At 31.5% G+C, this 11,177-nt stretch overlaps 1 protein-coding gene across 3 annotated transcripts; it reads left to right on the plus strand.

Moving 5' to 3' along the window:
- Nucleotides 1-1,191: 1,191 nt before the first annotated feature.
- Nucleotides 1,192-10,900, plus strand: LOH2 (LAG1 homolog 2). 3 transcript variants are annotated; one of them, XM_089722971.1, is made up of 7 exons: nt 1,192-1,757; nt 2,035-2,121; nt 4,539-4,747; nt 4,967-5,122; nt 7,080-7,265; nt 7,353-7,531; nt 10,606-10,900. In XM_089722971.1, the coding sequence occupies exons 2-7, from the start codon at nt 2,110-2,112 to the stop codon at nt 10,623-10,625; spliced, it is 762 nt and encodes a 253-aa protein (XP_089579097.1). In that variant the 5' UTR covers nt 1,192-1,757; nt 2,035-2,109; the 3' UTR covers nt 10,626-10,900. The 3 variants fall into 3 exon arrangements, 2 of the variants coding, with proteins under 2 accessions (XP_089579097.1, XP_089579096.1); XR_016321330.1 differs by lacking the exon at nt 2,035-2,121 and having other exon boundaries at nt 1,193-1,757; nt 10,606-10,694; nt 10,785-10,900; XM_089722970.1 differs by lacking the exon at nt 2,035-2,121 and having other exon boundaries at nt 1,193-1,757.
- Nucleotides 10,901-11,177: the final 277 nt, after the last annotated feature.

An 11,177-nucleotide genomic window follows, 5' to 3' on the forward strand; every position in this document is an offset into this window, starting at 1 on the left:
ATTTTAGGGTTTTAGTTTGATGAAAAGATAATTAGGACAACAAGAGAAAATGATCGATTGTTTAAAGCAAGGCAAAACTCTCCTGTGGCTTTGATTTTAGAAAAAAGAAAAAGTTCAGTTACTCTAGGAGGAAACAATAGTGTTTTAAGATAGGTAATCGATCAGCCTTTAGTGCACATATATAGATTACATGGCACTGGCATTCTATGTCGTGGGGCCTACTTTTTGAGCTAACGGCCACGTCAGCTTTAAATTGACGTAAGGGAGATAAAGGCTAAAATTGATATTGATAATTAAGTACATGATTTTGATTAATAAAATTAAAAGAACTAGCTAGATTTGATAAAAACATTAAAGCTCAAACTTTTTTTTTGTCATTAGACTTTATTTATATATATATATATATATATATATATATATATATATATATATATATATATATATATATAATAACGAGACATTTGAAAATTTTTATATTTTATTTTATAAATTTATTTTTAAATATTTGATTCAGTTTTTATTATAATTTAAAATATTTTATTTAACAAAGAGATAAAAAAGAAAAAATATATTTTTTATAACAAATTTTCAAATAGAATATACATAATTATATATTTTAAAAGTTTAAAATTTTTACTTTTAAAATTTATTTTTAAATAAAATGAACATATGTGTGTGCAAGATGACGAATAGTTGAAATTTTTAATTAAAAAAATATATGTAATATTTTATTCTTATAACATGTTTATTACGTGATATTGCAGTTATATCGAATTTTAGATAAATGACGATATAAATTAAGTTAAAATGTATATATATACACATTGCTGTTTTATTGACTAATCGTTATATCCATATTAATCTTATATGAAATTTTATTTTAATATTATAAAAATCTAGAAAATATAAGATAAAAATTATAATTAATATTTAATTGTAAAAAGGAAAAATGAGTATAAATAATAAGTAAAACTGACATAAAAAATTGAATGAGCATAAATAATGGATAAGTATAAATAACGAGTATAGTTAGTTTTTAAAGTTTTCTTTCAAAAATTTTTTTATAAAAAGTATTTGAAATTTTTTTCTTGACTTATATTTTGTTTTTCTTTGATATTAATTCGAGGACAGCGCATATTAGGAATAAAAGATTTCTAAAAGGACTCGACTTGTTTGAGACTAATTGTTGTTTCACTGTTCGGTTTTTTAAGAGACAACCTTTAACTTCTCTCTAAAGATCGAAACCTAATATTGGGCACACATTGAGCTAAATAAAAAGAAAAGCAACGACAGAAGATGCAAATTGCAATTGTCCATGCAAAAGGCACCTCCTCCTCCTCCTCCCCCACATGAGGCAGCTCTCTCTAAATCATGGTTTTGTTTGTTAAAAATTAAAAAAAAAAACAAGCATTACTTTACGAAACAAGATCTCTAATCTTTTCTCTCTCTTTTTCTATATTCCCTTCCCCTCTCTGCCTATAAGCAAATCACAATTAGGGCAAAATCAGATCTCTGCAACTTCCATGGAAGCTGCTTAAATTCTTGCAATTATTAGCTTTGCCGCTATATATTCTTTTGATAATGAGAACCGAATTCATGCCAAATTCGATCCGCGTTCGAATTATAGTTTGAAATCTCGCATGGAATCGATCTTGAGCCACAATGGCTCACCAAACCCCTGGCATTTTCTTGTTGCTATCTACTTTGCTTTTGGTTTCGTGGTCGCTAGGTTCTTCTTGGACAAATTCATCTTTCGAGTAAGGTTTCTTTAATTGCATTTTCTTTTTTTGACTTGCTTGAATCTCTTTTTTCTTTAACTATTTGTATTTGGAAGTTTAAGTTGAAGGAAAGTTGATAGAGTTTCTTAGTTTTGTTGGTTGTTAAGTTTTTGATCAGGAATAAGAAAGTTCAAGATTCTAAGTTGTGCTTCTGGTAATGCATAAATTGGAAATGGAGAACTTAAATTTGCAAGGTTTTTTATTGGAATCTTTATTTTGAAAAAAAAAAAGGAATAAGTAAATTGGCTTGGTTCAGGTATTTGAGTTGCATTGGGGGATCGAGTGGAAGTTTTTCTGTTAACAATGAATTGAAAGGTTCAGGAATAGTTTCATGCAAAGACAGGTAAATTTGTAGCTGTGCAAGTTCCAAATGTAGTTGTGTATTAGATTTTTATTGCTTTTGAGGTCAAGTGGAAAGTGTTGGATCCTTGGAGGACTTATCACAAGCAGAAGAGTTTTTTTGTATTTCTTGGTGCATAATGTAATGAATCTTTTTGGTATTGTGTACAAATATAAAATTGCACAGACTTGCTCGGTGTGGCAATGAAAAAAAGGGGGAGGATTGAAGGAATCTGATTTGAAACCATGGTTCACTAGGCCTTAAATTTTGCAAACACAAACTGTCACTTAGTTTTCATCTGGTCTTGCTTTTGATGTTTTGAATCACGTTTGGTCATTGTCTAAACTGGTACATTCTTATAAATTTTGTCAAGGCTGTTCTCTCACCATTTCAAATATTAATAGAAGCTCTACATAGTGTATTCTAGCTTGTTATAAAGGTTTTAGGTTTACTGCCCCTTATCACTGAATAAAATGTTCCTTTCTACTTGTGGAAAATTTTCCCCTTTCCCTCCTAAATAAGAGGATCAATTTGCTCTGTAGGTTTGCAACTTATGCTGTTAGCTTGCAGTTTTGAATCCACCATTTGGATTGTTGAAGCATGTTTAATTTAGCTAGTAAACGAGAATTAGTTAATTGTAGAAGAAAAACTGCTAACAGGAGGATTTGGTGTTTTCTTTTAAATGATACATGGAAAGAGTTGAGATGGGGAAAAAATAGTGATAATATGCTCCAGTTATGATGGGTTTTTGTGTAACTAAGGAATTTGGTAATCATATAATAAAATAAAATTAAAGCTGTTAAGCCATAATTTTTGCAATGAATTTATGACAACTATCAAGGAATTAATGATATGATCTACACAGTAAAACCTGGGGTTGGAGCCTTGAGAGCATCTGAATTGAATGATGTTAAAAGGATGATCATGTTTGGGACCAAAGTAATTATCACATTACTTTCTTTTTTCTTTTCTTTTTTTTTTTTTTTCTATTTTTGGTGATTCTTTGGGCACTATTCATTTCAAAGAGAATAAGTTCTTTGTTTGCACATGGTTTTTCAGATGGTTGGCTTTATATTTTATCATCAGCTTAAATGGCATTACTTTTAAAATTTTTGTGAAAGCTATTATCTCATATTTTGAAAATATAAAGAAAAGAACTATAGCCTTATAATAGAGGTTGAAGGAAAATTGCCTGTTATAATGCAACTCAACTCAACTAAGCTTTAACAAACTAGTTGGTTTTGGCTATATGAATCTGTTTCCTCGATTCCACCTAGCTATAGAAAAGTTGCCTGTTATCACATATATTGTATGTATGTTTGAAAGTTTGTGTGGAGAATTTGTTCCATTTCCCTGCTAGGGAAGAGAATTGATTAAAGACTGCAACTTTTTGCTGTTTATGTTCTGAAGCATTGTCTGTTCATTGTGCATGCGTTTATATTTCTTGATGATAAAAAGAAAATTGATTTTAATTTCTAGTATTTTCTTCTAAATGATACAAGGAAGGAGCCAATACATAAGATAGAAGTAATATCCTCCAATTGTGATGGATCTCATCTGATGTGTATTAAATACATAAGGCCATTGTCTAAAGAAAAAAAAAATATATTGGGGGCACTCTTATGGTTTGTTCTGATTGTGCATGTGCCTAGAAGTTATTTATGCTAGAGTTGGACAAGCATGGTTTCAATGGAAACTCTTACTAGATTTTGGATCAGATAATTCGTTCATATCACATAGTGGTCATATGTGCTGTGAGCCATAAATATACTTGTTTAAAGGTCAGGCTTTCAAAAGTGTCATAGCCCTGCTTGTGAATCTGCTGGAAATTGGTTTTCTGATTCCCCTTTGCTAATAAGCTTCAGAATTTGGTTTCCATTCATTCATCCATATTATTATTTTAATTTTATCTTGAACTGGATATTATCTCAAATCAAATTTATCTGCAAGAGAATGTATCATTTGAGAGTGTTTGAAAGTTGATGTACCATGAGATTAGGACTTTCCTTTATTAGATAGATTTCAAAATATGTAGTTCAGACTGTTACAACATTTTCTATTCAACTAAAGAGTTTCTTGCAGATCTTTTTTCTCATTTAGCGCTTAGCTGCTGTTGAGAGATTGAAAAGGTTTGTTTGACAATACCAAAGGTTTCCTGCGTTGGAAGTCTATCCATTTTGCAATTTAGCTCATTAATTCTAAGGCAATCGGTTGTGCAGCATATAATAGTGCTAGAGTATAGAAACTTATGTCTGAACGTAAAAAACAAAATTCTGGCTTTTTCAATAAGAATATGTCAGAACTTTTTTTTTTGGCATAGATTTATGCTGATTCAATATTGACAATTTTTTCCCTTTGTTATATATATATATATATATTATTCACATCTCTAATGTAATTTCTTTTTCACATATTTCTAGAGACTGGCCTTTTTGTTCTTGCGTAAGAAAGCAGTGCTACTGAGGATAGATGAGGCTACGCGTGCAATAATTGTAAAATGCTCAGAGTCTATGTGGAAGCTAACATACTATGCAGCTGTTGAAGTATGCATTTTAAAAATTACCTATAATGAACCATGGTTCAGAAATACAAGAGAGTTCTTCAGAGGCTGGCCTGATCATGAATTAAGGTGAGTAATTGCAATAGGACTTTGTCCAACTAATAGAGATAGCTGCTTGTATGGCTTGCATATGTAGCTTTAGCAGTTAATGGCAGAAATACAATGTCTTTCATGAGTTATTCAGTATACTTTGTTTTGATTTTTGAAATTACATAAGGAGCTCTTTTTAAGATTAGAATGCCATGTCAAGAGTGAGAATTTACTGACCTCTGTCATTTTTCATTTCAGGCTTCCCCTAAAGCTTTTTTACATGTGCCAATGTGGGTTCTACATTTACAGTATTGCTGCTCTCCTTACTTGGGAAACTAGAAGGAAGGACTTTGCTGTAATGATGTCTCATCATGTTATTACAGTTATGCTGATTGGATGCTCTTACATAGCAGGGTAATACAAACCATACTACTTTGGATTGTGAGTTGGATGAACATAAAATGATTTCTTTAAGCTTCATTATTTTTTTCAAATTTTTCGATAGCACAAATCCATGTGCTTTTGAAGCTGTTTGATGCATCTTTTTCTGTGATATTACTGTTACCTATGAACATTAACAAAATAAAATTGATAATGATAAAGTTTATGCATGCATTTTGAATTATTTTAGTTTCAGGTCGTTTAAGACTTTACGGTAGAATTTAGCAGTTAAATGATTGACTGCTATGCATTTTGGGATTGAGATGCCACATTTTTTTTTTTTTTTAAGTTAAAATAAAACTAAAACAGTAAATGGTGCCAGGGGTGCAACCCTAGTACTAGAAATTAAAAAAGTTATGCAAGGAAAATCAAGAACATCAAATTCATCTGCAAAACCTAATCAAGTCAACTTAACTAAGTTAGTATTCATTTACTTGCTGTCAACTTTGTGGATCCATTTTCTTGATTTTGTTATGGTTAGGTGCATCTTTAAAAAGGTTTACGGCTGCTAAAATTTTCTTTACTACATGTGATCCTAGGTCTACACCTCATCTCCTCCTTGTTGTGGCCTTTATATCTGTAACCTTTCATAACGTACATTTATTAGTTTTCAGTGGACTTGCTATTGCTCAAACCATCTAAATTGGCTCTCTTGACTTTGACCTTCCTACAAAGTGCACTCAAGACTCACCTCTGTCTGCCGTCCCTTGTACTTCAAAAATCCATTTTAGTATCCCACAACTTTGAGGATGTGCTGTTTCTGATGTATCATTACCTATCAAGTTCTATTCCTGTATAACTTCCTCAGAAATTTATTTGGATTTATGATTTCAGAATACCTCTATTGAACTTCTCCGGTCCATCTATCCTGCTTTGATACTATGGTCAACAAATTCTTTTATCTCACCATCCTTTAGATACGAAGCATTGCTTTCTAGGAATGTCCTACACCCTTGCTTATTACAGCTTTGACTTGATGCAACACCTTGCTTGTAGAAAAAGCTTCAATTGTATAGACAAGTAGCTGCAAAAACTACGTTATAAAATATCAGGGGTTGTATGCCAAGTACTTGTAAGAACACTGGTTATTTTCATCCCCTTTGAAACCTTTTCGTAAGATACCCAAAAGTTAAGAGAAAACTTTTTACCTATTATGTACAGGACAAGTGGGTAAACTGGCCTACAGTTGTTGTAGATGAAACTAGAGAAAGGTTGATACTTTTGCTTTTCGACTTAATTTCATAGTTATTTTACACTTCATTGGTTTTTTTTTTTTTTTTATTTTATTTTATTTTATTTTTTTTTATAATTCCATGCTGAATAAGGGTTTTTGAAAGTGGATAAGGCACTCTTGACACTTGGGGGCCCACACAAGCAGTGGAGCATGTGGTTTAATCAACTTTGTAGAAAATCTCTGAATATTTTGGAAATAGCCGATTCCAACCTCTAGATACATATGCCATTAGTTGATCTCATACCAAAGTCCACTTAACATTGGTATTCTTGTCTTTGAGTTAAATAAAAATTAGGTCATTTCTGTTCTTCGTTTTTTTTTGTTAATATTCATTACAGATGCATTCTTCCTTGAGTTGCACAGTTTTTTGCTGCTTGACATGAAGAACTTGGAACAGCTTTACAAGAAAACAATTTTCTTCTCCTCTGCCTAGATGAACTATATCATGTTTCTAAGAGATGCATCCTATTTAATATTCTGCCTAACTGTATGAATCTTGATGATACCAAATGGAGAATCTGAAAGTGTGTTTAGGTTCAGATGACAAATCATGTAAGCTCTTTTGTGAGAACAACAAGGCTTTTGAAAGTTTTATATGTTGTACCTCTTGGCGTTAGGAGCAAGCAAAATTTAATTGAATTTAATTTGGGCATATCCAATGAGAAAATATCTTATTAAATGTTCCATAATTGTTAGATTTTTCCGGATAGGCTCGATTATCCTTGCCCTTCATGATGCAAGTGATGTATTCTTAGAAGCTGCAAAAGTTTTTAAATATTCCGGGAGGGAGCTTGGAGCGAGCATTTGCTTTGGATTATTTGCCCTCTCATGGCTCATACTACGACTAATATTCTTTCCCTTTTGGTTAATCAAGGCTTCAAGGTTTGTCATCATTGTACATGATTTGATAGTTTTGGCTGTACAGTGGACTCCTTTTGCTCATTTGTTCTTATGGCTGACGTGTTCCAGCAATGATATTAAGGACTGCATGGATTTATCAAAGGCCTACCCCCGTTCATTGTACTATGTTCTCAATACGATGCTGTTAATGCTACTGGTATTCCACATCTATTGGTGGGTTCTGATATGCTCAATGATAATGAAACAGCTAAGAAATAGAGGAAGAGTGGGGGAAGATATAAGATCTGGTGAGCCATCTGCTATTTTATTTGTATATTTTTACATTATTTCATGATAAGCCTGTTTCTAACTTTTCCTAGGATATCCTAAAGTAATTTGGATTTTGTCATTAATTGTTGCATACTGATACAATTCTTTAAGAAATCCAATCCGTTATTTACCAATGTTTTTAAGAAAATCAACCTGGCAGCTGAATAAAATTGTGCATGTAGTAGTCATTAAACCTGCAAGGGATCATAACTCAAAACTGGTCAACTCGACAGTTCAACCATGGTCAGCTGAACGAGGCACGGTTTTGAACAGTTTGGGCTTTGATTGAGTTGACATGCTATGCTAAAAAAATTGTTTCACTTTGAAAAACATAAAATTCTGCTCAATGCATAAATTGATACCTCTGAACTTTACAAAAAAAAGGTATTGCACTCTGAATTTTTATGTTGATCCATTAAAATATCAAAACTTATAACATTATGCTTGTTAAACATTTAACTTGTAATATTGCACATATTGAACTTCAACTTTTAAAATTATATCTATTGAACAGTTTTTAGATGATTAAAAAACTATGAAATTGTTGTTAAAAATGTGTTAAAAGATGCATAAAATATCACACTTATTGATCATAAATTTGGTAATTGAAAAATAAGTAAATTTGTTTTTCACAGGTGTGATTTTACAAGTAAAATTATTCAATAGGTACAAGTTTTTTAGTTGAAGGGTTTAATGGGCCAACTTAAAAGTTGAGTGTGCTACTAGACTTCTTTGTACAAAGTTTAGGTATCAATTTATGCATTGATTGCATGAAATTCCTAATGTTTATATTTTAATTGGAGCTGTTGTCCCCATGATATAACTATGACGTTTTTTTTTTTTTTTCTTAATATTTATTTCACCACCAAATAAAGGCATTAGAGATAATAATCAATAACTGTTCGATTTACACCAAAAAAGCTCAGTGATAACAAATGCAAAAAAGATGATGTAAATTAAATGTCAGAAGAATAATAAACAAAATTGTATTTACTTTGTATATGTTCCATTGAGAGTGTTTTCATTTCAGATTTTTATTATGTAATTCTATATACTAAGAAATTTGTTTGTTTGCTGCAAGTTGATGTTGCTTTTTTAGATTCAGCTGTATATATAAATTCACCCTCGAATTTTTCACAAAAAACCTTCGGGCACCTCCAGCTTTACGGGGACCTGTTGTGCCCCTAAATTTGTTGATTTTGCACACATTAAACACTTGAAGCCAGTGTGTGAAATCAGAGTGTCTTGGGTGTGTGAAGGATGAAAAATGTCCAGTAATCTGGTAAAAAACTCAAATTATCCTTTTTGGTCTTCTTCACTTCTCTTGTCTCGTCTCTTTAATCCTTCTTTCTTTTCTCATGCATTTAATTTTAGCTTTCTCACCCATTTGCCTATTTATAACCCATCAATATCAACAATCTCTCTACCCAACCTCACCACTTCCTCCTCCTGCTATTTTTCTCTGTACTTTGTTTTATTGTTTCTTTCATGTTTTCGGTCACTCATGTAAGGAGTTTTGCCTTTTTCAAATTGGTCAATCATGGAGTCTACGGTTGAGTTCGTGATGAGATTAGAATCTGTGACTATGAATTTCTTTAACTAGTTTCTAAGGGTAAAAATAAAAAGATTTTCTCTTCCCTCACCCTTATTTTTTTTTCTCTTTGCAAAAAGTCTATTTCAAACATTTCATTAAACACCTTCTCTGCGTTTTGTGACCTTTGAAACAAAATTAAATTTCTCAAGTTGTTTCTTCTACAAATAATGTATCAACTTACAAGTATATAATAATTTTCTTCGTCTCATCCCATTCTCGAAGTATATTTTTGTTCTCCAATTCATCCATCTTTGAGAGTAAAGATTCTTCAAGATTAGAGACTCAAGCAAGTGAGGATTTTACTTGGTTCAATTTTAAATGCTTAGAGGAAATTAAATTCTGATGCTTTCACCCAAGCTGAGCCAAATTGAACTGGGTTTTTGCTAATGTATCTTGCAGGTCTCTGATTGTAGATCTCTAATTATCAATCCTTGTAAAGGTTGAAGAAATCAAAAATTTAGAGTTAAAAGATTAGCTTCAATATTCTTTTCCACTCCTTCCAAATTTTCTCCTTGGGTAACGACTATTTATTGAGAATGTTGTTCTTTTAGGCAAGCTATCATGAAACTTGCTACTTAACTCTGATTCGGTGGTTCAATGCTTTTATCTCGCAATCTTGTTTTATGACAGTGAGTTCTTGGAAATTTGATGGATTTTTCGAATGGTGATGTTGGTTGGATTGAATATTTTCTCCTTAATACAATCCCTCAAATTAACTCACATAAAAATCTCCAATTTCCAAGAATCAAGAAATGTGTTAAAGTGACCGGCAAGAGATGAAAAGAGTGGTTCATGATTCGTTTTTCCAAGTCAGTGCGTCTTTCACGCTGAATACCTAATCTGCTTATTGGCTTCTCAGGTGTTCAATGTGTGCAAAGTCAACAACTTCAGGGGCACAATAGATCCCTTGCAAAGTTTGGAGTTCAAGTTTTTTATGAAAAGTTCAAGGGTGAATTTAAGTATTTGGCCATGTAGATCGTAGACTGAACTTATAAATTTTGATGTTTTATCTTTTGTAGCTCAAGGAATAGGTCATTTAAAATATTGATATTTTTAGCATATATTCTTAGAGATTTAAGTTTATTTTCCACGAGACAATTAGCATATACATAACCACAAGTCAACTAATTTGGCTTCTCTGAAAGAAAGGAATCATGTTGGTTTTTTTTTTTTTTTTTTTTTTTTGCTGCTATTGTTGTTGTTTTTGTTGTAGTTTTCAAAGATTACAGGAAAGTTAATCACTCGAGTGGAATGATATTTCTTTTTTTTTTTTTTTTTTTTTTTTTTTTTTTTTTTAAGAATGTCAGTAGGCAATGCCTTTTTGATCCAGTCGCTCCTAAATTTATAATATAATCCAGGGGATAATTATTTCTTCGCATGTTTGATTTTTTCATCATGTTGATTTGCATTATTATTGTTTTAGACATGGATCTATTTACTTGTCTTAATACGATGCAGATTCAGATGATGATGAATAGATGGAAGATGTCGTTACACATTTCTGGATCAATGTTGGTTCCCAGGAGATTAATTCGACTTGTTTGTAGGTTTGTATTTTTCATTTGATCGATTATTATCAATCAAGTGAATATTCTCTCTCTCTTATTTTTATAGTTGATCATTTTTTGTTGGTGTAGAGGAAAGAAGGTAGGACCATCAAGCATATCTCTTTTTGGTTTCTTTTGGTGTACAAATAATAGGCAATCCTGTATAATTTAATTTTTCTCTCTGATAAACCTTTGTTTTGATATTAGCCCCATATATTGCAAAATGGAAAGTGGAAAAAAAAAAAAAAAAGAAAAGCTATTTTTTGAATTTTTAGTTTTCCCAGAGTGTTTTATTTGCTTGAATCTGTGAGCAATTGCATTGCATGCACAGCACATTATAGGTCTTTTTTTTGTATGTTCGGTCTTTTCAAGAATATACATCTTAGCGCCCAACGATTAAAGTTCGGCTCTATATTTTATTTTCAGCCTCCCTAATGCTCAAAGTCTGGTTCTGTACACATCTCTTTTATGGGTCTAAACATA

This window comes from Jatropha curcas, chromosome 6, assembly GCF_041381405.1.
Source record: "Jatropha curcas cultivar XTBG-Jc1 chromosome 6, XTBG_Jcur_1.0, whole genome shotgun sequence".
Taxonomy (NCBI): Eukaryota; Viridiplantae; Streptophyta; class Magnoliopsida; order Malpighiales; family Euphorbiaceae; genus Jatropha; species Jatropha curcas.

Bases quoted from the DNA above. Each gene is read 5' to 3' on its own strand.
- LOH2 (XM_089722970.1), top strand. From the start codon at position 1,641: ATGGAATCGATCTTGAGCCACAATGGCTCACCAAACCCCTGGCATTTT. The intron at 1,758-4,538 runs GTAAGGTTTCTT...ACATATTTCTAG, and splicing joins TGGACAAATTCATCTTTCGA to AGACTGGCCTTTTTGTTCTT. The intron at 5,123-7,079 runs GTAATACAAACC...CATAATTGTTAG, and splicing joins GGATGCTCTTACATAGCAGG to ATTTTTCCGGATAGGCTCGA.